This window comes from Tiliqua scincoides, chromosome 7 (genome assembly GCF_035046505.1).
Source record: "Tiliqua scincoides isolate rTilSci1 chromosome 7, rTilSci1.hap2, whole genome shotgun sequence".
NCBI lineage: Eukaryota > Metazoa > Chordata > Lepidosauria > Squamata > Scincidae > Tiliqua > Tiliqua scincoides.
Genome location: NC_089827.1, coordinates 18623492 through 18650912, shown reverse-complemented (window position 1 = coordinate 18650912; position 27421 = coordinate 18623492). Strand labels below are relative to the sequence as shown.

General features: G+C 44.7%; 1 protein-coding gene across 2 annotated transcripts in view; it reads right to left on the bottom strand.

Moving 5' to 3' along the window:
- Positions 1-27421, bottom strand: part of TMEM117 (transmembrane protein 117) — a 242335-nt gene that overhangs the window by 13966 nt on the left and 200948 nt on the right. For both annotated transcript variants that reach the window (XM_066634408.1, XM_066634409.1), the window contains exon 7: positions 1219-1348. In XM_066634408.1, the coding sequence (XP_066490505.1) occupies positions 1219-1348 (130 nt within the window). The remainder of the gene's footprint in view (positions 1-1218; positions 1349-27421) is intronic.

Here is a 27421-nt window from a genome sequence, read left to right as displayed (position 1 = left end):
CCATGCAGCAAATCCCCCCTCTCCACGTCTTATTTGAGATAGGAGGTGAGGGATTATATGACTGTTTGAGATAGGAGGTGAGGGATTATATGACTGTAAGCTTATCGACTTAAAAAAAATCAAAACAAAACCCTCTTCTCTACACAGAAAACTAGATGTCAAGTGAAGGGTTCTAGACTAGGCTTTTTACCTTGCATGCTAATTTTCTCTGTATTTATTTCCTATGTGGGGTGGAGGGTATTCACATAAGCAACCTTGACTACTGCCACCTAGAGTCTAAGTGGTACATTTCAGGAACAGTTTTATATCATATGCTGTTTATGGTGAACAGGTAGGCAGAATGAGGTGACGGCATTTTCCACTGTTCCATTCATACTGCAGATGGGGGACTTTTGAATGCTCCCACACATAGGAACCTCTCCCCCCATATGTGGATAAGTTGAACAACCTTGCAAATATCCTTGCAACCTTGTAATATCCCCTTTCTTTAACATACAAATAAGCTACTTGTGTAATGGTACAGCACACCGATAAGCTGCATGTATCCTGCAGGGCAAGGGAAGTAGCTGGAGAACCCTGGCAGCATCAACAGTTCTATTCAGATTTGGTTTAGTTAATGGCTGGTGCAGTACCAAGTAGTTCCATGTAAGGCTTTCAGGAGCGGGATGGGGAATAGGATGCTGTAGCAGCCTCTGCTGCTGTCCCCATAGTACTCCCAGGTCGAAACCACCTGCTTCCTGCCCTCCCCCTGCCCAGTCCCCCCCTGCCTTCCCCCTGCCCTTCTTGCTCTGGAGTGCTTCCCCACCACTCAGAGGGGAAATTACTGTTTATGGCTCTTGGGGCTCTGAAGACCAGTGGGGGGCCTAGCGCTAGTCCATGGGATAGGACTAGCCATATCATTTCAGCCATTTCAGGCCATAAATTAATATATGCAGAAAGCTTTTTATGTCGCAACACAAAATATGCAGGCTAATACGGAACAGGACTGAGTCCTACTACTTGATTTTGTGTAAATTTGAGATGGCTCTTGCAATATTCACAAGTACCATCAAATGACCCAAGAACCATGTATATTAGAGACCTGCTTGGTCCACGAGATAAAGGTTCCTGATTACCACAAAGCAGAACAATATTAGTGAAAATCACTTCATAGTAAAAATACAACAAAGGAGCCAATACCAAAAAGTCAGAAAAGGGGTGCCAAAGAATGTTACGTACCTGTAATATGTATGTGATACTCTTCCTTAAATATCTTTTTGAAATAAGGTAATCTAAATTGAAAGTGTGCAGCAGGCAAGCCAGGAAGATTGACATCAACATCACCCATAAAATGTGGAAACTCCCAATCCTGGTAAGAAAAAAAAGAAACAGAACAAAAACCTCACAAAACTTTTCCTTCTCTAAAACAGCTATTTAACACATCTGAACCCCATTAGAATTGGTTCTAACTTCAATGAGACACACTACAAACTTCAATACACACACTACAGTTCAAATTATGGGTTGATTTTTGAAAGTGATCATTGCTTCTCGACCTCCATTGAAATAGAGGAATGTTACAAATTTAGGTCCCCCCACTTAGAAACTCTTTTACTGGTGGGTTTACATATAAGAAAAGCACTGCTGGATGAGGCCAAAAGCTCATCTTGTACAACTTCCAGTTACACAAAGCTATACACTACTTTCCTCTGGGAAGCCCACAAGGAAAACAGAAAGGCATATGTCTCTCCCACCAGTCCCCTGTAAGGGGTATTCAGAGGCACATGGCTGCTGAACCTTGAGGTAGCTGCACTGAATGATGTGGGTGAGATTGAGGGTCATGGATATGAATTATACAATAAACATGTGAACATAATTACCATTAAAGGAGTGGCATCATTAAGGTTGGTGTCACCCAGTGCAAGGTGGGGGGGGGGAAGGACGGTGACAGTGGTGGACTGAACGAGGGTGGGAAGGGGTAAAAATGGGGGAAGGAGAGTAGTGCAGGCACTACTACATGAAGGCAGCAAAAGCCAGAAAAATCTTCAGAGCCCAGGTCCACTGGGCTTCCCAATGTGGAGTCCAGATCTACCTACCAGGTATACCTTGCCTCCCAGTCAGGTATACCTGCCTGGTAGACCTGGCTTCCTGGTGAGCTTGGCCAGGAAATTTCCAGCTCCACTCCTTTGGTGTCACCCCCCAATGGTGTCACCCGGTGTGGTTCGCAATGCTTGCACAACTCTAATGATGCCTCTGCATTAAAGTCCTTAATACGAGATTAGGAACTCGTAGATTAGGAACTAGATGTCTTTTCTCCCATCTCTGCTCCTGTGTAACTGGTATATAGAGGTATATAGCCTTTAATCCTGGAGGTGACATATAGTCATCATGACTAATTGCCACTGATAGCCTTGACCTCCATGAATTTGTCTCATTTCTGCAGAGAGACTCCTCCTTGGGAAGTGGGTCACCGTGGGTGGGGAGCAGGAGACGGAGCCAAGACCCAGCAGTTATGCCGGATCCTGACCCCGTTCCTGGACAGCTCGGAGCAATTCCTTGCTGCTCAGATTTGCGCTGCTGATTTAGGTGGCGCTGATCCAAGTAGGCCCATTTGGACTGCTGTGGCTCCTCCCGGGGATAAGGGGAAAAGTTTCCCTTTGCCTTGGGGCAAGCCACAAACTGCCCGAAACGTGCACTAGATGCAGTGCGGGTCTGCTGGCCTGCCTGTTTCCAGTGCAAGTTAGGATTGCGCTTTTAATGTTTTAGTGCATCCCAACTGCAGCCCTTTAAGGGCATTCATGTATTTTAAATTCACCCAATACAAGCTATTTCTCACTGTCAATACATCAGCCACACTGGAATATTCTTGCTCTTTGGTCAGGGACATGACAGTACCTCTGAATACATCTCAGATTACCAACATACAAACCTTTAGTATCCATGTAAAGGATTAACATCGGCACATTTTTTCAGTTGTTATGAGGGGAGGGGGGAAAGGAGACAGAAATTGGGCCTCCGTTGAGCTTCATTACAAACTATAATCAGAAATTGATTCTTTTCAGTAATAGTTCTGGCTGCTGTAATTAAATTGTCAGATCATAGAGAGATAATTTAGCAAGGAAGCACCTGGCCATGGAGCTGATGTAAACACACAGCTGCTACTGAAGGCAAAAGAGGTTCATTGTAAGGACAGAGAGACCGTGCCTCAAGGATCACACCCTCCTGCATATGACTGGTTGCTTGCAGTTCAGCTATCTCCTTCCATAAGGACCACAAAGGATCCGTGTGCATCAAAACCTCTAGGCAGTGCAGCAAGGTCATGGTCAAGCTGCTAGCTGATGTAAAGCAATTATTCTGTCCTTGATTGCATCATTCTCAAAGAACCAGGTGCACTGTGCAATCTGGGATGGAGAACCGCTAACCAATCTGACTTTGTTTCTGGACTGAAGCTTTGAAAGGCCGTGCGTTTTACCAGCTTCATTTGGTACACTGCAGCCTTTACTGGAACATAAGATCACTAGTGTTACAGCCCAATCCAAACCCGTGCTGGAAAGGGCTGGCTTGCCCTGTATCCAATGTGGGGTTAGGGCTGCATGCGGTTCGGCCTGGGACAAGGGGAATGCATTCCCCTTACCCTAGGTAATGCCACAGCAGCCCCGGGGGGGGGGGATACTTGGATCTGCACCACCTCAGGAGGTGGTGCAGATCCAAGCAGGCTGGAGTTGCTCCGGGTTATCTGGAACTGGAGTTAGGATTTGGCACAAGTGCCAGATCCTGGCACCATCTCCTGTTTGCCTGCAGCCCGCCCACTGCCCACCCTCCCCTGCCCCAACACCTCCTTTCCACCCTCCCCCTGCCTCAGAATGCCCAGAACTACTGGGAAAAAATATAGTATGGAGGCAGAACTATAAATTCTGCTCATGGAATGGACGGCTTTCCAAACTGTTTGGCAAGTCCTGATCTAGCTGCACAACTAGCAATCAGTTACTAGCCCAGTGCCCGAAGAAAATTCACAAGTAGGATGAGACTGTGAAAGCCACATCATGTGATAACACAGGCCCGCAAAACTGAGGGTCAGAAAAGTTTTTCCCAAACTTTATGGTCGTTTGATATGAATTTGGGGTACCGATTCAAAAAAATGGCATCTGTTTTGCCTTATCACTTCTAGTTTTGGAGATATAGTATAGCCTCATAGTGAATGGTTCAATCAGCTTCCTCATGAGGAAGCCATTCTATTTAAGATTGTTCTATTCCACTCTTCCTCCAAAGGGGACAGGATGGTGTAACTACTCATAGGTTTTTTCCCCTCTCTACCTATGGGGGGGGGCAACAGAACAAGTGACAATGAACATACTTAGACCAGATTCCTACCAGAAGTCCTCCCCATGGGAGGTACATGTGAGGGATGGGTAGAGATGTGTGATTAACCTCAGTAACAGAAACCACACCTGGGAAACACTGACGGAAACCGCATTCCCGGGGGAAAGTGAAGCAACCCACATTATACTCATAACTGACTCTACATTGTGAGAGGTCTGCATCCACCAAAATCAATACAACTACTCACAAATCAATTGCCTGAACTACCATAAGTGAAGCACATGCTTATGTGAGTAAATCTTCTGGCTAAGAGGACTCTGCTGTCCTGCTTAAAACAGAATGCTCTCTTGAGCATTATTTATTATTTATTATTATTTATTGAGGCCTTTCATTGGCTGTATGTATTTAAATTGGGAAACACTCTATTTCAAGTAAGGCATCTGAGTCTTTTCTGCTAGTGGAAACATAAGAACATAAGAACAGCCCCACTGGATCAGGCCATAGGCCCATCTAGTCCAGCTTCCTGTATTTCACAGCGGCCCACCAAATGCCCCAGGGAGCACACCAGATAATAAGAGACCTGCATCCTGGTGCCCTCCCTTGCATCTGGCCTTCTGACATAGCCCATTTTTAAAATCACTTTCTAAAAACACTTTCTTGAAACAGAATCCTGTCAACTGGAAAAGGCTCAGTCTCAAGCCATTTCTGCCCTTCGTTGTACATACGCAACAGGGATCAAATGTATACACCTGTGGGCTGGGCAGAAATATTAAGCAGCAAACAGGAGCCTTCCCAGACAGCAGAACTGACATCTCAATGATTTCTATTCTAGAGAAGGAAAGTTCCTCTTTAAAGATGCTGGAAGAATATCAGTGGAAGAATGTTATGAGGAATTTATCATGCATTGATTTTTTCTAAGATCTAAACCCTTGTATAGCGTCACTGTGGTAAATGATTTTATAAACGGAAAGCTATAAACCAGACATTACCGGCAAATGGGTGTAACTCACCCCAATGGCCTCCCCTCTCCCCCCAACCTGTTAAAGTTTGGGAGGGGTAATGTGAAGAACAGTGACAAGGAAGAAGGTGATCAACTCTATACCTACCTCTTCTTCACTAATCCAAATCACTTCCCCCTCCCCTGAAGATTTCCCTTCCGAGATATTCCAAACCCATTTGCCCTTGCAAGTTGCAAGCACGTATTTGGGACCAGGGGATTGGGAAGAAGCAGCTGGGCCGCATGATTTAGAGTATAGAAGGAGTGAGCATGGAAAGATTTAGAACGCACTCCCTCTCCCATTGCTCCTTTGTGCAACAGCACCTGGGGGAGCAGAGAAGGGGAGGTGGGAAGAAGGGCTGCAAAGAGTGAATTGATTGCACCTAGCCTGCATCTAGTTTGGTGCATACTGAGATTGGGGATCTTAAGAAAAATCCAGGATTTTTATTTATTTTTTTTTTGGGGGGGGGGGGGGAGTCCTCACCGATGTTTTTCAAGTCGAATGCCAAAACCCACATGATCACAAGTGGAGAAGAAATTCAAAAGTTAGCTGTTAAGAAGCCTCATTTTTACACACATCCATCCCTGAATAAGAAAGAGGGAGAACTGAGAGCAATCATCATTAGAGAACAGAATAGCGCTAGACCCAGCAGAACACATGCCAACTAATTGACAATATTCAAATGCCAGAGTGCCAATCAAAATATGCAGGGTAACAAAGATACATCGCACAAAATCTAAACAATCAACCCTAATTCAGTACAGAAATACTTCACCCAAGACCCGAGTATACACATAATGATTAATGATTTAGGATTGCGCCTTTTCCCTTCTGACAGTCTGTTCAATATCTATAATACTGAGATTAAATAAATTCTCCACCGAAGCATCAGTGTCATTTTTTTTTTCATTTTTTCCCCATTACCACCCTGAGGTTCCCTAACAGTTCCAAATTGCAACCCTCACAGATGTTGGTGCCTTAAAGATGAATTAGAAGCAGGTTTCAGGTCTGATCGCCACCACTTTACACCCGACATATTGCCGCTCACAGCTTCAGTGCTCACTCTGTGATAACAACCTATATTGCAAAGGTTAATCACTGTGCGTGACCATCATGAGTTCTTGAATATTTCAGTGAGTAATCATGGAGATTTTTGTTGAGCTGCATGACCATTCTCTAGGTTAGAGCTCACGCTGGTGCCGCATTTGTTACTGGACACTGAATGCCTACAGAGATTGTGCATAAGCTAGGATAATTGTGAAAATAAATGCTCAGAGCCACAGCAACGGGTCACATATTTTGCTTTTTAAAACCAAATACAGAGGAAGTGCTCATTGGAATTCACAAACAATAAAAATCTCCTGACAGCTCATTTGGATTTCACCTCGCAGCTGAAAGACAACAGGCACTACAGAGTGCATTTAAAGAAAGGACAAAGGGCCAAATTAGATATGAAGTGGAAGTTCTGTGATTAGAACTTCCAATGTCATTTTCTTTTTCAAAAAGCTGCCAAAGAGGATGGAAAATCTGCATTGGGAGTATGGAGGAAGGGGGAAGAATAACCCTTTGTCCCTTTAATTTATCCCATGAAACTAGTGGCATTTGAAGAGGGTGGCAGACCTCCCCCCTTGGGTGCCAGGCTGAAGGGGGGGTGTCCAAGAGGCCACCCCAAGATGTTTAAACTTATTTTTTCAAGTACAAAACATTTCTTTTAAACATTTTTCAATTGGTTATCGGTGTGATTATGTATATGAAGTTACAAAGTTATATATAAAAATAAAAATATAAATGTACACACTTAAAATATGTGTACACACACACAAAATGTTCAATAAAAGAAAATGTCCACTGCCTGCACTTCTTTTCTGGCTATTATTATTATATAATTTTGTTGGGGCGTGGGGTTGCTGACCTTGACGTCTGAGCCACAGGACCCAATCATAAGCAACGACCATTTTACTACCTTAATCCAACTAAGTGAAAATCAACATGTGTAAAACTGTACAAGATAAAACCACTAAGATGACACAATTAGGAATGAAGTAACTGCTATGAAGGAAACATCCCCCTTCCCATCACCTGTTCTTCTTTGCTTCAGGTTGGAGGCGCAATTTGGAAAAGGACCTTCCACTAAAGGTAAAAGGTCGACCCTGGCTGCCATGTGAGAATAATCTTAAGTGTAATGTTTAAGAGACAGAGCTGGCCCAAGAGATGGAATATTTAAATGTTGAATTTTGCTGCTAGCTCATGTGAGGCTATCTGCATTGAAGCTTCATTAACTTCTTTGTGCATGCTTAAGCTCAGGGATGTCAAACATAAGGCCAGCAGGCTGGATGTGGATCGCAGAAGCTCTTTATCCCCCCCTATCCAATGATAATTGGGCTCTCCCAATACCACCCTTTCAGCAGCGCAATTTTTGCTGAAGTTCTGGAAAAGAAAGGAACATTGTGGGGTAAGAGACCAAGAGGGATATGTGAGAGAGATGCTGCTGAGGGACTGGGAAAGCCAATGATCACACGGGGCACCCTTTCAGCAGCGCCTTTTCTGCAGGGACATCACTTTGCAGACCACCTCTCTGCTTAAGCATCATTTGCTTAATGGCAACACTTCTTGCTTAATGATGCCACTTCCGGTCCCCCAGCAGGTGCTATGAATGCTATTTAGCCCACTATGTGAAACAAGTTTGACACCCCTACTTTAGCTCTTGCATAAAGACAGTTAGAGGCAACAAAGCGTTCTGTGTGGGAAAACACACCTTTACCTTGGGTGTACTGGATAGTCTGTGCGCAGAACAGAATCTTATTTGTTTCTTGAGACTAATTTTGGCTTTTCTACTTCCAGCATTGACTCAGCTGAGCATTTGCCAGGCAATTCTTTCAGTTTATGGACAGAATGTTTGCAGTTAATTCTGGAGCTAGATAAGCCAATGAGATGTAATGCTATATTATTGCACACCTGGGAAATAACTCAGTCCTGTCATGTCCATTAGGCCTTCCCATAAGTCACCAGCAACTACAATGCACATTTTGTTTTGGCTTGGTATTTCTGTAGGGGGGAAAACACACACACAATTTTAGCTGATCAAGTTATATGGAGCATGGGAAATCTTCATGGATATCATTCGGCAATGTCATTACCGGTTCGCTTAAATAGAGCAAAATCAAGTTATGAAAGTGATGTTTCAAAGATTATGTGCCTTCTGTGTATACTGTTCTAAAACAAGATGAAAAATGCAACAAACTCCATTTCCCCAAATTGACAAGGGGCAATCCACACATAAAAACAAGTTTCTGTGTACAAATCACCTCCATTCCGTGTGATCCTGGCTCAGATCTTGGCATCTACCTTCATGCATAGAAACTCCCTCCTTCAAGTTCTGCTTTCCTCTATCAGGAGGTCAATGCCATAATGTCTACAAGGGTTGGAGAGAGGATCTCATGACTTTCAAAGTTAAAACCAACATTGTTGGCAACCTTCAGTCTCGAGAGACTATGGTATCACGCTCTGAAAGGTGGTTTTGGAACATCGTCTAGTGTGGCTGAAAAGGCCAATTTGGGAGTGACAATCCCTTCCACACCGGGAGCAAGTGCAGTCTGTCCCTGGTCTGTCTCCCTGGCTATGGGCCTTCCTTCTTTGCCTCTTAGCCTCAGACTGTTGGCCAAGTGTCTCTTCAAACTGGGAAAGGCCATGCTGCACAGCCTGCCTCCAAGTGGGCCGCTCAGAGGCCAGGGTTTCCCACTTGTTGAGGTCCACTCCTAAGGCCTTCAGATCCCTCTTGCAGATGTCCTTGTATCGCAGCTGTGGCCTACATGTAGGGCCCTTTCCTTGCACGAGTTCTCCATAGAGGAGATCCTTTGGGATCCGGCCATCATCCATTCTCACAAACAGACCAACACAGGCGTCTCTGTTCAGCAGTGCATACATGCTAGGGATTCCAGTATGTTCCAGGACTGTGTTGTTAGGAACTTTGTCCTGCCAGGTGATGCCGAGAATGTGTCGGAGGCAGCGCATGTGGAAAGTGTTCAGTTTCCTCTCCTGTTGTGAGCAAAGAGTCCATGACTCGCTGCAGTACAGAAGTGTACTCAGGACGCAAGCTCTGTAGACCTGGATCTTGGTATGTTCCGTCAGCTTCTTGTTGGACCAGACTCTCTTTGTGAGTCTGGAAAACGTGGTAGCTGCTTTACCGATGCGTTTGTTTAGTTCGGTATTGAGATAAAGAGTGTCAGAGATCGTTGAGCCAAGGTACACAAAGTCATGGACAACTTCCAGTTCATGCACAGAGATTGTAATGCAGGGAGGTAAGTCCACATCCTGAACCATGACCTGCGTTTTCTTCAGGCTGATCGTCAGTCCAAAATCTTGGCAGGCCTTGCTAAAACGATCCATGAGCTGCTGGAGATCTTTGGCAGAGTGGGTAGTGACAGCTGCATCGTCGGCAAAGAGGAAGTCACGCAGACATTTTAGCTGGACTTTGGACTTTGCTCTCAGTCTGGAGAGGTTGAAGAGCTTTCCGTCTGATCTGGTCCAGAGATAGATGCCTTCTGTTGCGGTTCCAAAGGCATGCTTCAGCAGGACAGCGAAGAAAATCCCAAACAAGGTTGGTGCAAGAACACAGCCCTGCTTCACGCCGCTTCGGATGTCAAAGGGGTCTGATGTGGAGCCATCGAAGACAACAGTGCCCTTCATGTCCTTGTGGAAGGATCGGATGATGCTGAGGAGCCTGGGTGGACATCCAATCTTGGGGAGAATCTTGAAGAGGCCTTCCCTGCTGACCAGGTCGAAGGCCTTCATGAGATCTATGAAGGCTATAAAGAGTGGCTGTCGCTGTTCCCTGCATTTCTCCTGCAGTTGTCTAAGGGAGAATACCATATCAGTGGTGGACCTGTTGGCTCGGAATCCGCACTGTGATTCTGGATAAACGTTCTCTGCAAGTACCCGGAGCCTCTTTAGTGCAACTCGGGCAAACAACTTTCCTACAACGCTAAGGAGAGAGATTGCAGTCACCCCTGTCGCCTTTGTTCTTGTACAGCGTGATGATGTTTGCATCCCTCATGTCTTGAGGTACTCCACCTTCTCTCCAGCAGAGACAGAGGATTTCATACAGCTCAGTGACAATGATCTCTTTGCAGCACTTTAGGACTTCAGCAGGGATGCTGTCTTTTCCAGGTGCCTTGCCAAAGGCAAGGGAGTCAAGGGCCACGTGAAGTTCTTCTAGGGTTGGTTCACTGTCAAGCTCCTCCAGCACAGGCAGGCACTCAATGTTGTTCAGCGCTTCTTCGGTGACTACATTTTCTCTGGAAATGTAGACTTCAGAAGGGCAACTTTCTTCTGTGTTTTCTTCTGTGTTGAGACAAACGGGATGCAGGGGGAGGGGCAAGAGAGGGGTTTGTGGGTATCAGGAAATTGGAGAAGGAGCAGTGGTGAGACAAACGGGATGCAGGGGGAGGGGCAAGAGAGGGGTTTGTGGGTATCAGGAAATTGAAGAGGGAGCAGTGATGAGACAAACGGGTAGATGAGCCTCGTCAGCCTAGAAAGGCAGCTCATCTAAGAGAAGGAAAACTCTGATCTCAAACCTCCACTGCCTTGTGGCTTAAAACCAACAGAGAATAACTCAAAATAGAAGATGGAAAGAGAACTATTCACAATTCTTACAGTATCCAGAATAAATATAATCCACTGGTTTTCTTTTTGAAAATCCTGGAAAAATGGATTATATTGTTAGCCTTAATATATTCACAAAATCACATTAGTGCATTACTGTCTAGAGGAAAAATGACACGGTTCAAAATTCTCTGCATTGGTTTTGAAGTATCTGTTGCGAATTCCAATTGTCATATCTCTTCACCCATGTATAGGGATCTATGAACATATAATATAACCTTAGCTTAAGCGTAAAATCAAAGCCAGCAGCTTACTGCTCAGTTATTAAAGATTGCTTGCCCATAAATCAATACCAGTCAATGTTTTAAATCTTTAGTCTAAAATTAGAAGAAAAGATTTGATTGGTGGGGAAGGGAGTTATAAAAATAACTTTTTTTCACTGAGATATTGTGGGAAAGTTCATTCTTAACTGTTAGTATGAACTTCAAAAGATGTACCTTCTGAAAAATCCAGTTACAAAACATTCCACACATGCCCTTTATTCTCTCCTACTTGAACCATACAGCAGAATAATCTGTAATGCTCTTTAGGTGTTAGTAATGCATGTTTGCTTTCTGAGATTATCATTATAATGATCTAACACACAGATTTTCAACCAGTATGCCACGGCACATTGGTGTGCTCTAAAAGGTCTGCAGGTGTGCCGAGGGAGTTGGGAGAACAGTGGCTGAAAATGTTTGAAAAACTCTTCCAGGTTCTGCGTCTCTGTTTTGCCAGCAGACCCAATTAATTCCTACAGTCAGTTGCCCTAGAAACAGAGAACCCAGAAGAGTTTGCTGGAAGCCAGAACTGACATCACAAAAGGCAAAGACCATAGAGAAGACCTAGAGGTCAGTGTGCCACCTCCCTGCCCTGTTTCTCTCCCCTCCTGACCCAGTTTTGCACCTTCCCGGCCCCACTCCCAACCACCCCCACCCCCACCGCTTGCCTTACATGATCTAGTGGGTGCAGCGGGGCCCATTGGTGCAGCAGTAGCACTGCCAAATGGTTGTGTGCTTTGTCGGCAGCAATTTTACAACCACAGAACAGAGTCTGATGTCATCTGTGTGACAGCGCAATTCTGAATATGATTGGGCTATCAGTTGACTACTGGTTTCCCTGCCATGTGGACTTCTGAGGAACGCTAAGGAAATCAGATTAGGGCTGCATTCCTATGCTCCCATAACTTGTAGTAAGCCCAACTGCACATAATGAGACATATTTCTGAGTCAACGTGAGTAAGAACCCAATCCCATCCAACTTTTCCGTGCTGGTGCAGTTGTGCCAGTGGGGTGTGATCTGCATCCTGTGGTGGAGTGGCCTTTTTAAGGTAAGGGAACATGTGTTCCCTTACCAGGGGGCTGCATTGTGGCTACACCGGAGCTGGAAAATTTATTTCATTATTATTTATAATTATTATTTATTTATTTATTTATTTATTTATTTATTTATTTATTAGATTTATACTCCTCCTTTCTCCCCGAAAGGGCACTCAAGGCAGCTAACAATCAATACATTAAAATACTGATAAATATTAATAATCAATAAAATAATGATAAAAACATTAAAAATAAAAACAAACAATATAAAATACACAGCAGTCAGCAATAAAACACACAGTAAAAAACATTTATTTGTAAAAGCAACCATTATAAGGCCTCAAAGTCTTTCCTAAATAAAAAAAGTCTTCAGGCCCCACTGGAAAGTTAATAACAAGGAAGCTGTCCTCAGTTCAAAGAGGAGGGAATTCCATAATGCAGGTGCCACCACTGAGAAGGCCCTGTATCTGGCCAACATCCCCCTCACCCCTCTCAATGACGGCACAACCAACAGGGCTCCCTCTGATGACCTCAGAGAATGAACCGGACTACATGGAAGAAGGCGGTCTCTCAAATACACTGATCCCAAGCCTAGTGCTTTAAAGCTCAAAACTAGCACCTTGAATTCAGCCCGGAAACAAACTGGCAGCCAGAGCAGTCGCCAGAGCAGTGGCATGACAGAGTCAAACCGCTGACCTCCAGCAACCGTTCTGGAGTGTTGCCTGGAGGTAGTTGGCATCTGGATGAGGGCAAACAAGCTGAGGTTAAATCCTGACAAAACAGATGTCCTCCTGTTTCAGAAGTTGGATAGGATTGGGCCCTCACTCACTTAGAAGTAACATGCCTACTTTAGAGCTGTATGCCAACCCATCCACTCTGGGAAATGACACATAGCTTTTAGATTAGGCATATATTAGCTTCTAGATCTGGGAAATGACACATAGCTTCTTGTAAGATAAAAGAGGTGATCCAAAGAACATACAGGTTGAGTCTCATTATTTGCGAGGGTTCTGTTCCCAGAACTCTAGTGATTGACAAAAATCGCACTATAGCAAATCAATTTAAAAAACAAAGTCTCTTTGCTCAGGTGATTTAAAAACAGCTGGCTGCCCTCTCTCTAACTCAGTGATTTTCAACCTTTTTCATCTCGCGTTACACTGGCCAGGTACTAAAATGGTCAAGGCACACCATCAGCTTTTTGACAATTGACAAGGCACACTGTGCTGTCAATGGGGGCTCACATCCCCCAATAGTTCTATTGATAAATGACTGTCTCCCAAATTCCTGCACCACACCTGGGGACCATTCACGGCACACCAGTATGCCACGGCACAGTGGTTGAAAATGGCCCTATTGTAAACGACTGTTTTCCTTTAATTTAAAGGGCCCTTCTGATCATGTTGAGATAAAAAAAATCTCTACAACAGTAAGAAAAGCATTTTAAAGGGGTGCATTTTTCCCCTCCTCCTGGGATCAGCACATTCCTTGTCATTTGCAGTGGCCATTTGTGTTGTCAAATCTGTGTATTAAAAATCAGTGTATAACAAGGTTGGACCTGGACACGTACATGTCAGAACAGCAGCCTGCACTCTTTAACCTCTGAATGGACTGCAAGCTAAACAGGCAATTTGACAACAGCCTGGCTAATTCAAGTAGAATCTAAACCTAGTACAAGCATATTTCTATACTTCTATCACATAAGCACTCCCCAACATCTGCCATAAAGAATATTTTTCAATTTATTGTGCATCATTTACTCAAAGTTTTGTCAGGAGAGCAATAAGGACACCGTAGTCCTCCACCATTAATGCAGGGTCTACCAGTTTTATTGTTTTTCCCAATAACATGAGGCTTCATAAAACTATCATGCTGCCAGGGTTATTATACTGTACCTACCACATAGGTATTACATTGCTCATTCATGGCAATTCCAGGGAAATGAAATAAGCTCCTATTACTGAAAGCAGAGGAAACTTCTTTTCCAAATAAAAACAAACAGATCATTCATCTCCTCTTTTATTTCCAAGCAAAATGTTTCAAGGCAGAGCCACTAGATATACCGTGCACATAAATCAGCCCCTTTAAGCAACGAATGGACTCATAAAACCAAATACAGAGCTTCAAATGAGAGTTTAAAAACCAAAGGGAGGGGAGAATAAATCCTGTTCTACATTTTTCCCTCTGACCCCTATGCAGAAGCTTCCTCACTAAGTGCAACCACACAGAAATGCAGTTTCAGCTTCTTCTTCTTTTTTTTTGTACCAGAGCAATATATCTACCTCTGCCAAGTCCATGCAGAAAACATGAATTTCAACCTAAAAGGCTTTCAGTGTTTCGAAATCACTCGGGAGGACTTGTCAGAAAACATCGTCAGCCCAATTCTAATTGCGTTAACTCAACCTGGTTCTGACAAACAAAACTATTTGGTTTGAATATCAAAAGACGTCTCATCAAAATTCTCCTGTCTAGGAAAAAAAAAAAAAAAAAGCATGAATTAACTGCTTCTTTGGGGGATCTGAAAGACGGAATTGGAGTTTGGTCATGAGCCTTGAATGAATTAAGGGTCTGTGCCAGTCAGATGGAAGCCTATTTATAGTAGCCCCCTGTTCTCAAAAGCAATGGCTGCGGGGTAATTTTAGAAAATGATGTGAGAGGAATGATGGGCAAATCTTCAGAGGATTCAGTAATTTGATTTAGATAAGAATCCATAGTTAACATGTATTCTTGAAGCATATTCAAGGTATTGATGGACGAGCTCTCCCTTCTCAACTTCTAGATCGCTGTCCTGCCTGATTGCTTAAGCAGGTCCAGTTAAAAGACTTCTTATGAGAGAGCTCCCACTGACGGTGACCTTATATATTTTAATTGAGCTCTCACACTCTGCTCCACCCCAAATATCTCCCTGGCCACTCTACTGTACAGAACAGTTCTTCAGGTGAACATTCTCATCTGTTTGTTTAAACACACATTGCCTGCTCAACCCACATTAACTCCAATATATATATAGCTGCCTTTTCCTGAGTCAGACCATTGGACAGTACTGCCTCTATAATATGAAGTTTATACAATCTGCACTGACTGGCATGGTTTCAGACAGGAGGTGTTCCCAATGCTACCTGGGACTGAACCTGGGGCATAAACAGCATGTGCTCTACCAGTGAGCTATAGCCCTACCCAAAGGATATCTATTTTTCTACCCACACTGGCAACAATGGCCACACAGTCTGCTTTCAAGAGGTCCCAGGATGATAAGGAACCACTTTCATAAAAAATGAACTTCTGTTGCTTCCCAGGCAAAGTCACCAAAATTAAAACTGCTGTCTATGAAATATAAGCAGTTTTGAACAGTGAAGCAATGCCATTTGCACAACAAGCTTTGGAAAATACCTTGTCCTTACCTCCACCGTCACTGCAGAGGTGGTCACTAAGGATTGCTAAATTGCTAAAGCCGCACCCCATCAATGCGATGACCCCCTGCAAATGGAAAGTCCAAAGCTATTTGGTACTCAAACTTCTGCACCCTGGAAGGAGGGACAATGCTGTTTGGCTCATAAAAGCTAAAACCCTTTGCCCCTTCTAGTTCTCCCTTCCATCACACAGTGCAGCAGGTACGGTATTCTGGGTTGTTTCTCCAGCTTGTAGCATAGTGCAGGATTAGACCGTACTACCCTGGACTCCTCTCTGTTCCTCCTTCTCACCATTGTGTTCCACCCCTCCCTGCCTCTCTTCTGCCCCCTGCCCCCTGCCCCCTGCACTGCCTTGCCGGGGAATATCCAGCGACTGCTGTAGGCCACTGCTAGCAGGCAGCCACAACTCACCGCTTGTCACTTGTCGCAGTGGCCTGGTTGCTCCAAACAGAGTATCACCTTTTACGACAGCCATAAAGGGCCTTCTGCTGCTGGAACATCAGTTCCGGCAGCTTAAGGCCTACATAAGATCAGACCACAAGAAACAGTGGGGTTAGAGCCAAACCAGCAGCTGTAAGATGTTTGCTTTTACCCCAAGGGGAATGATGTAGAGCGGTGGTAGGCAGCCTATGACCTGGGGGCCAGATATGGCCCAGTGTCTGAAATAATCTGGCCCATTGACCCAAAAAGATATATTCACACAGCCCATAGTGGTCCTAAAGAAGTATTCAAGTTGGTAATTCTATCTCTGTGTTACAGTGTAAGCAGGTCAAGGGCAGAAGCTTCCTTTGAGTATCATTCTCTGTCTGGGCATGTGTCTCTCCGTGCTGTGCCCATCTCTTTTTTCTTGGCTAAGTGGGAGGTTTGTGCATGTGTACTGAATGTGCATATGTTCTTACTGTTGAAGGAACCAATGTCTGGTCCCTATGTGGAAGAAGGTTGCTGACCCCAATGTATTAAAAAATGAGTTACAATCCTTTATAAAATAATTAGTTACTACATTTTTATTCCACCCTTCCTCAGAGATACTAAGGAAGGCAGACAAGACTTCTCTCCTTATCTTCACAATAACCCTGTAAGGTAGGCCAGGCCAGTGGTTCAAAAATGTTTTAACATTGGAATCCACCTAAAAAAAGTCTCACTTTACCAGCCACTCAAGGCTCTGTTACTATCACAGTGATTGAGCAGCAGTGCTCCCCTCCTCCAACTACCAGGTTTTTTTAACCTAATCTACCCTTGTCAGTTTCACGACCAACCAAAAATTGGGTCATGACCCCACTGCTGGGCCATGGACCTACAGTTTGAGAACTGCTGGGCTAAGTAGCTGAGATGAGGGACAGCAAGACAGTCAGAAGGCTGAGTACACAGGTGGGATTGCCATCTACGGCACTATATATATAATACAGTCAACAAAGGTTGCAGGAACCTACAGTTAGGTGCTCACATCTCTCCAAACCAGGTGAAATGGTTTCGTTATCAGGTGTAGCTCTAGGGTGAGCTGTGTTTTTCCAGGTTAAAAGCTTGCTATTGATGCCAGTGTCTCTGTACATCTCAACAGGATGGGTTATGTCTGTCCCTCTCACATTGATCTTAATAGCTAGTATTGCCATGGTCCATTAACAAAGTTGTTGGCTATTTAATCCCAGAGATTGGCGTTTTTATTGCTTCTTTATATTTTCTCTCCCTGACAGGTATATGAGCGTACGCTCGTTTCCCAGAAACCAAGCCATTTAAAAAAGGGTCCTCTTGTTAGTGAAAGATTTGAATTTCTGGGCAGGGAGGTATGATCCTTTTCAAATGTCTGAGCAAATGACAACTCAATTGTCTCATCGGAGGACCAATTTACTGAGTCACAATAATGAATGAGCCCTTGCATCATTGTGTTCCTAGTGGAGACATTATGTCAAATGATATGATTACTCAATTTGACCAATTTTTAAAAAGTCCATCACTATGTGGATCATATATTCTACCCAATTTGATTTGACACCTACCCATTTATTTTTTTTCATTAACTGACACAATGGCACATAGAACCTTCCTGTCATATCTGTGGAGCAAATGTTGGTTACTGAAGTGACTGTTCTCACCATAATGCTATCTAGCAAGCATGGTGGAGAGCAATGCTCATAAATGTATATTTATGTCTGCTTTCACAATAAACGTGACCCTTTTAAATCCTTTTTTTGTGAACTCGGAACAATGGTTGCTACAGAATGTAATAAATGGACAATCAGGTGTACTTTGGCAACACAAAGCCTGCACAGGATTGAGACCTTAAACTATCTGGTGGGTGATCTTCTCCTTTCCTATTCTTCTTAAAAAAAAATTACGGCTTTAAAGATCTACTTTTTGACAGCCCAATCCTATGCATGTCTACTCAGAAGTAAGTCTCATTAAAGTCAATGGGACTTACTCCCAGGAAAGTGTGGATAGGATTGGGCTGTGAGTCATTTGTTGCTGTCTTCACAGACAGGCCTTAACATTTTGGGTTGTTTGGTGGGACCTTGGGTTGTCCAGGCAGTAGCAGAATATGGAGGGAACTGTATTTCTTGAGAGCACAAAAGCATCAACATTTGAATGAGTATTGTTTAATTCTTTGCTGCTGTGATGTACGTACCTAGGAAGGTATGGGACATTTAAAAAAATTGGAGTTAGCATATCTTATGCCTATAGACCCACATAACAATGGAAAAACACACATTAAAAATCAATGGGATAACAGCACAAATAAATGATTTCATTTTTACTGTATTGTGATACTACACACTGGTGTGTTCAATAGGCAGTTATGGCCTCCAGCTGGGCAAGCATTCCCAGTTCCTCTTGTTGCCTGCCCAGAAAATTTTGTAACACTTGATCATTTATAATGGAGGACAACACTCCATTGCAGAGGATCTTGTAACTGGTGCAGGAGCCTTTTAACAGGTGCAGCTTTACTCACTCCTGAAAAACAACTTGCAGTTGTCTAAGTCCTGCACAAATACTTGAAACAGGAGCCCCTAACTCCTGAGCATCTGGCCACCTGACAGACACAGAATCCTAAGGTGACTGGGCTGGTATCACCGGATTCCTCGGAAGCAATAACTGAAGGATCTAGAGAGGCTTCCTCATGACATAGATTAGAACCTTAAGAGTGGGTTTTGAGCAAACTAGGTGAGACCATACAGGGTACATGAATAGATGTCTTCACTTTTTTTCAAAGGCTAAATGTACAGGGTGAGTCATACTGGTCTCCAGGATTTTAGTGTATCACTACATTATAATGGAAAGGGAAAGGGTAATATAATGCAAAGAGAAATGCTCAAAGTTTTTTACATATCTTACAAATGCTGGATGTGTCCACCCTTTGTGACACGGCAAATATCTATCCTGTAATCCAATCCGGCCCATACTTGCACCAGCACTGCCTGGTCCACCTGAGTGATTGCCGTAGCAATGCATTGTTTCAATTCCATTAAATTTCAGGGCAGGGGCAGCACAAAACACCTTGTCCTTAACGTAGCCCCAGAGGAAATTGAGCACGAAAGTGCTGTTGAACTGTGATAACGGACTTGATTTTCATGTACGTGAAAGCGCAGTAAGCTTTCTCTGAGCCTGACACCATTCTGACTGATGGGAATTCCACCTACTAGCAATGGACATACCAATTCCCAGTGTGCAAGCATACAAAACTTGGAGACTTTCTCTTTCTATCACCATGTGCTGCATTTCCGCATCCCTTACCGTGATGATGTTGTGACTTGTCAAAATCCTGGAGAGCATTATGACGCACCCTGTAGTTGCTGGGCCCACAATTTAGCTTGGGGCTGTAGCTGGGGGAGCAAGTGCTTAATTCCCCCCTCCCACCATTCTTCACAGCAGCTATATGCCCCAGAGGCAAAACATATAAGTATCATGAGGACTTTCAGTGGTTATATTCTCTCTCTCTCAGGAAACAAAAACCTACAGGTGACCCAATCAGAAAAGTCTCTTCCATGCATGCAATTAGGCTTTGGGCACAATCCTAACTGGCAGTTATGCCGGCATAGGAGCCCCTGTAGGGTCACAAATGTGCCGTAAAGCACATTTGCACCTCCGTGGGAGGAAGCTGTGTCAGTACATCCAGATGCGCCAATGCACGGAGGCCTGCTGAAGCCTCTATGGCAGCTTCCTCCCTGCTGCTTGTGCCAGCACATCCATGCCGATACAAGCGGCGAAGGTAGGCGGGGGGGGCAGGGAGGAGGCGGGAGGGGGTGTTTCTGCGCAGGGGAGGGCGGGCGATGGGCGACCCCGGAGGCAGGTGCGTGGGGAGCTGGGGGTGGGGCTGGGACCCAGCAGTTATGCCGGATCCCAACCCCAGTCCCCAGGGAGAACAGAGCGGCTTCGAGCCACTCTGCTCTCCTCGGACTTGCGCCACCTCCAGAGGTGGCGCAGGTCCAAGGAGACCCATTGGGGCGTGCAGCCCTTACCCAGGGGAAAGGGGAAGAGCTTCCCCTTGCCCTGGCTGAGCTGCTGCAGCCATCAAACCTGCGTTGGATGCAGTGCAAGCCTCCTGGCTTGCCTGCTCCAGCGCAGGTTTGGATTGCGCCCTTTGATGCTGATCAAGGCTTTGGAAAGAGGGCTTCTTCCATCCCAGGGTCCTTGACTCGGTGTTGGGCTAGCCCATTACTCAGGTCAATTTAATTACCCATCCTGAAAAGACACAATGATGTGGTTAAGCTGGGAAAGGCAAACACAGGACACCTGACAGATCAGGGAGGTACTGCTGCAAAGAAGCCTTTATACAGGGGATTGGAACAGGAATGCGAAAGTTGCTGTGGCTGCCTTTGTTGCACTTTATCGCCTTCTTCTTCCACCCTGCCATTCCACACAGCTGGGGACTCTTCAGATGAAGAACAGCAGTGTTCTTACATGCAGAGAGAGGCAACGCAGGGCGGTAGCGAGAAGCTCGGTTTCCTGAATAGGAAACCCAGGAAGCCAGACTCCAGCTATTTTTAAAGTGAATAGTGATTGGGGCTATACCTCCTGAAATAATCAGCAAGGCCTGGTTGCAACTCCCACCGAAGGTGAAGTCAAGGCTCCCCCTGCTTACAGCAACCTTAATCAGTCATCACGATTGACTGCAACATCATGGGAGTGATACATTAGCCATTTTTTGCATGTCCCCTTTTTACCTAATGAGGCTCAAGCAGAGGAGAGCAGCCTATCCTCCAACTGTAATTATATACAGATTTCAATGTGTGTATCAAGTTCCACTATTACTTTAATTTTTGCAATTGATGACTATTTAACACTTTGAATTGATAGGTTCGGAAGCCACAAGGAATGTAATAGGCAGTAAGTCACTCACGGACATGGGCGGCCCAATCCTACCCTCGCTATTGGCACAGCAGTACAGCAACACTGAAACAGCCACCACTGTATTCAGTGGGGGCCAAGGAGGCAGCCAGAGGGCTCCATGGGGCAAGGGAACGGTTGGCAACCTTCAGTCTCGAAAGACTATGGTATAAGCCTACAGCACCCGGTATTCCCAGGCGGTCTCCCATCCAATTACTAACCAGGGCTGACTCTGCTTAGCTTCTGAGATCAGACCAGTTCTCTTATCCCATGTCAAACTTCTGCAGCCCCTATGGGTGTATTCAGAACTGCATTAGCTTAATTGCTGGTAAAGGTTTGAGTAGCCCATGTAGCCTTCTGCTCCCATCTCTGCCCCCTACTGGGTCCGAACTGCCTCCAGGCCATCCTCCCCCTGCCAGTTACACCCCTCCTTGCCCCATTCCACCCTCCCCCTTCCTTCCCACCACCAGGTGCTGCACTTACCCTGTCTGACAGCCGCTCTCTCTCCTGCCTGTGCAAGAGACCAGCATCTGCCTCCACTTGCTTCAGTGCCAGCAGCCACTGCCACTGGGTGGCTGTGGCCTGGGTAGTGTGCGCAAGAGTGGCACTGCCCAGGTATAGGACCGGGCCCTTGGTTGGGTTTCACACCTCTAATCTGTACAGTTGTTTTGTTGGCTTTTTGTTTTAACACTATAAATAGTATAGATGCAAATGAAGACTTTTGGGATTAATTTGGTGCATTACATTGATAAACAGAAGTGGAGAGGTCAGATCATTTCTCTGTTGTTACGGGTCATTTCAAGGTGCTTTGCGTTCTAGCAGCACAGAAACATTGGATGTGACTGCACCTTCCAGAAGCCATGGAGGCAACTCAGCATGATCCTCAGATATAAGCAAGGATGGGATAGCAGCACTCTATTTGCTGGGTTACAACACCAACCGGAGTACAGGGGCTCCATAAAATAAAGGCTGCTTAAGGCATGCTTACTTAGCTAAGATCAATCAATCAGTCAATCAATCAGAACCTTTATTGGCCATCACCACACAAGCCAGGTTCTGTGGTGTAATTATAACACAGCCCAGTGAACACAAAACAGTAGTCAACCTGGACACTTTCAAACATGTTTTCATTTTGACCTGTGGGATGCCAGAAGCCTTGATGCATTAAGATCCCATTCTTGTCTTTTGCATTATTTTAGGACAATTTAAAAAGGTATTAAAAAAAACCTTTAAGGAAAACCACATTTTTTTTTAAAGGCGCAATTATTGCATCTTCAGGGCATAACCCCAACACAACACATGGGAGGAACAAGCATTCCTAGGGAGGACAGGAAACGATAATGTCCAATTGCTATGTAAATAAAGTAGGGGAAAAATAATTCCCTTACCTCTATGGAGCAGAGGAGCAAAATTACCCATTAACGGCTACAATAAAGTATTATTAGAACAGATGCTAATATACCTAACATACTCATTATTGCTAGACACCTAGTGATTAAGTATGCATATTCCTTTTGTTTTGCAAAAAACAGCAGCAGCTTTATGGTACATTTCGAGTGCTCAAAGGCAATAAAAATAAGTGCGTCTTTCAACTAATGCACTCTCCAGTAGCCGTCAAACTTTCCGAGGAAACACAAACAACTGCCATTTAATCAGCTATGCAGAAAGAGAAGCAATCAGACACACAACCTTACTCATATTTTAGCCTGCTGCTTCTGTATACAACGAAGCTAATACCAAACAATCCCTTTATTATACACTGTGATATGCGAACGTGTGTGCTGCATGCCGGAGGAGGCTCATTGTCAGCTGTGTCTATAAGATCCGGCCTCCCCAAGAAAGCCTTACAGGTGTGCTTAAAATAAAGAGCCCCATTGCTGAAAATGGGAATAAATAGAACTACCTGACGGGGTTATTCAGAAGATGAATGTAACAGTGTGTGCAGCCTTTGCTTGACAAAGAGAAGCTAATGCTTCTGTTCCACTTTGGAGTCACACAGGCATTGCTGGTACCTTAGAGCCAGCCTACGCATTTAGAAAAAAAGGGACATCATTCCTGTTGTCCTGGGATTGCACTATCTCAGATGGCAGAACTGCAGAGCTGAATGAACTTCTAAGTAAAAATCTCTCTGCAATAGAAAACTAGCACATCAGGGAACTGGGTAGATTAGAACAGTTTTCCTGATATGCTAGTTTTCTACAGGCAGAGCTTTCGGTGAAAAAGCAAGCATTCAATCATTAAGAACAAATGACATGATCTGCATCCTAGGCTGGGACTGTCTTGGGAGGACTGTACTTTTCGATTGTCTAAATATGTAGATCGGTCCTTAGTCTACATGTTATTTGTTATTTTGATTACTGTTTTAACGTTGGTTTTCAATATTGTTTTATTTCAATCTTGTAAGATGCTTTCAATGGGATCAAAAGACGGTCTAAAAGTATTTTAAATAAATGAATATTAAAGAGCTTCCACACGGTTGGTTGTACAGGTCTTGGGTGCACTATGCTCATAAACCCAGCCAGATGATCCACTAGATGTAGAACTGGCTGCTCATCCACTCTTATTTCAGCCTATGCCATCATCATATTCTCTTTTCTCTGCCTCATGTTCAGAAGCCAAAGGTTTTCCTTCTTCTGAGTGCATCCTTCAGCAGCACTGGCGATCCTGGTCCTTGTGCCAATTGAAGCCGGGACCACAGAATTCTCTTTCACCGTTGTCTGGGGGCATCATGAGGCCTCCAGAATGCTTTAAAACATCACTTCTGGTTTTCATCCAAAAACTGGAAGTGAGGTTTGAAGCCCCCCCCCCAGGTCCTAGAAGGCCTCTGGAGGGCCTGGGAGGCTGTGCACGGCCTCCTCCAGTCCTCCAAAGGCCTCCAGACAGGGGGTGATGGTGGAGGGGGTGGTGAAGAAGGCAATGGCACCCCCACTGGCATGCTGCTCAGGGCATTTGACCCCCCCAGGTACTCCAGAAGTTCAGGGGTGATGTAATAACATAATGAAGAAGGCAACTGCACCCCCACTGGCATGTCACTCAGGCCTTTTAACCCCCCCGGAGGTGATGTTGTTACGCAAAAATCCCCTTTTTCCTTTTAGTTGTGATTTTCTCTCTATCTGGTTATGTTAAACTTCTCCCAGCACACAGGCCACAATCAAGTCAAGTCACAAGCTCGTGGTTACACAACCTCCACCTCCCTGTGGTCACACATTATGGGAGGAAGTCTGGCATCTTAAATCATTGTTTAAGTGTCTCCTACATCACTGTATTCATTGTATTGTTTTAACCCAGGGGTGCCCAAACCCCGGCCCTGGGGCCACTTGCGGCCCTCAAAGCCTCTCAATGCGGCCCTCAGGGAGACCCCAGTCTCCAATGAACCTCTGGCCCTCCAGAAATTTGTTGAAGCCAGCACTGGCCCAACGCAACTTCTCTCAGTGTTGGGGTGACTGTTTGACCTCTTGTGTGAGCTGTGGGATGAGAGCTCCCTCCACTGCTTGCTCTTTCACGTCTGTGATGCAGCAGTGGCAGCAAAGGAGAGGCCAGCCTTGCTTTGTGCAAGGCCTTTTATAGGCCTTGAGCTATTGCAAGACCTTCATTTGTTCACATAAGTTCATCTTTAATATATTCATTTATGTAAACTTAAGTAAATTTATTCAAATTTTAAATGTAAATTAATTCTTTTTTTTCCCCTGGCCCCCGACACAGTGTCAGAGAGACAATGTGGCCCTCCTGCCAAAAACTTTGGACACCCCTGTTTTAACCCAATCACTATTTAAGAACTGTATGGAAAAAGTGTCTCTAATCCAATCACTGCTTAAGTACTGTATGCAAACTTGAATACAGTGGGTTACTGTATTCATTGTATTGTGTAAGTTTCCCCCACCTAGGAAGCCAGCCATTGCTGATAACTGACTTCCTGATCCTTTCATTGTTTTACTTACTCAAAGCATCCTGCTGTGTGGTAGTAAGCAAGCTACAATCCAGCTCAGATAGTCAGAACCCCTTTTTTAAGAGAGTGCTTCCTCCCACATGCTCTCTCTAGCCGGCTCTCTCTCCAAGGACCAACACATCTGTGTTATGTCAGAGGGTCCTCTTCACAGGACTTCCCCCCCCCCATCCAACTGCTCTACAGGACAGGTAACTATCTTGCGCATGGAACTCTTTCCCTTCTCTCCCCCCTTTTTCTTCCCTTCTTTCCCCATTAGCAACTGGGTTTGGCAGATCAGGGACCCCTAAAATCCTTCCCTACAACCTTTCCTTTTTCTAATTTCCTCAGATGCACCAAAAACTCTCCACATGCAACCACCATGAAAGCTAGGTACACTGGATTCAAGTACTAGGACCAAGAAACATACACTTATCATTTCTTCATGTGCATTATGTTTACCTTTGCGCTTTTGCCCGATCTCGTCTGATCTCAGAAGCTAAGCAGGATCAGGCCTGGTTAGTACTTGGATGGGAGACCGCCTGGGACTACTGGGTGCTGTAGGCTTATACCATAGTCTTTCGAGACTGAAGGTTGCCCACCACCGTTATAGTCTTTTATTAAAAGTTACCTTTCTCTCAGTCTCCTCTTTAAGCTAAAGGGAATTTCTCTGCATTATGCCGTCTTGTTATCCAGCCTGCGATCCTGAGGTTCCAATAAGGGCAGTGTAATAATTCTCCTAAACAAAACAGCCCTTCTGGTAACAATGTAATGACATTGTTGCACCACCAATTGCTTCCAGTCTGTAACCATTTGGAGTCAAGCAGCGCCAAGGGTGGGCAGGAGGAACCTTCCAGCACTGAAAACAACAGGAGCTCTGCTTGGCAACAATGCAGTAAGGGCTGGAGATTTGGGTGGCTGGGCGTCTGTCTCCCCCAAAGTACTGAACCTGGGATGGCCCACACCAGTACTTAGTGACACTACTGTCAGAAAGAAAGGTAAACTACTAGGCTGCAATCTTACACACACTTATCTGGAAGTATTGGACTCAGCTGGATTTATTTTTGAGTAGCCATGCATAGGATTGCAGGGCAGGTCAATTATTCGCATTAAAACCAAAACTTAAAAGGTCAATATTGCCATGTATTCTATTTGACGGTTGGGAGGGGATAATATATTTCTGAATTTTCTCTTCTCCCTCCCCTTTGTACGTAACAAAGTAAGGCGAGAGCTGTGCTACACCTTTCCTCCAAAGTGTACACAGTGACATTTCTTTGCATGATGGTTGGCAACCTTCAGTCTCGAAAGACTATAGCACCCGGTATTCCCAGGTGGTCTCCCATCCAAGTACTAACCAGGCCTGACCCTGCTTAGCTTCCAAGATCGGGCAGGTGGATTCAACAAACATATAACTGCCCCTTACCTGCAGTCTGAAGTAGACCAGCCCATCAGTCTACCCCCTCTGCCCCAGCTCATGCGTGGTGGGGGAGCCTGGCTCCCTGTCCCCCACTTCCATTCACCTTTCTTTCTTTCTTTCTTTCTTTCTTTCTTTCTTTCTTTCTTTCTTTCTTTCTTTCTTTCTTTCTTTCTTTCTTTCTTTCTTTCTTTCTCTCTCTCTCTCTCTCTCTCTTTCTTTCTTGCATGGGGTGGGGGGGAGGTTCTTGCATTGACCTGCCCACACCCACCTCACTCTCTCATCACGGATTTGCTGTTTAGCCAGCTAGTGTCCTTGATCCCACTGGGCTACACACCCATCTCAGGCCCACCTCCTTCTCACAGGACTCCTTTCCTATTGTTCATGGAGACTTCCATTCCATCCTTCTCCTGTAAGCCTCTCCTGAAAGCTCCACACCCTTGCTCCAAAGTGCCCACAGCTGGCATCTTTCCCCCATAGAGCAGGAAAAAGCCTAGAAAAAGCACAAGAGGGAAAGGTCATGAAAGGTTATTAAAATTAACAGAGGGCTTCTGTGTGTGTATGTGTGTGAGTGAGTATGAGTGTGAGAGACCTAGCAGGCGACTTTTCAGGTTCTCGAAGGCCACCTGTGGTCCAAGGACCACCATCTGGGAACCAATGATTTAGGGAGTCAATACAGAAATAGTTGGTAAAACTTTAGAGGAACTGAATGAGAGGAAAATAAGCTGTCAAGGCATAGATATAATTAGAAAATGGTGGACTGGTAAATCATCTTTAACAATTGTAATCTACTTCTTAAAAAGGTAGAACCAACAGGCATCTAAATAACAAATTTCAGTATCCTCATAGGTAAATCAAGTCATTTCTAAGCACTGGTGCTGAGAACAACAATTCTGATAGCAAATCAACCACTGTCATTGTTATGCATGTAACAATAGGAAAACATGAAGCAATAAAGCAGTTGCCATATATAAGTCTTGGAACAATGAAGTCAATCAGAGAAAGATTACAGCAGATGGATATTCTCTGCTGAGACTATTCATGGAACCAGAATAGCCATTAGCACAGTGGGGGAAGGCAAGTAGGGAAGGCAAACAATTTTT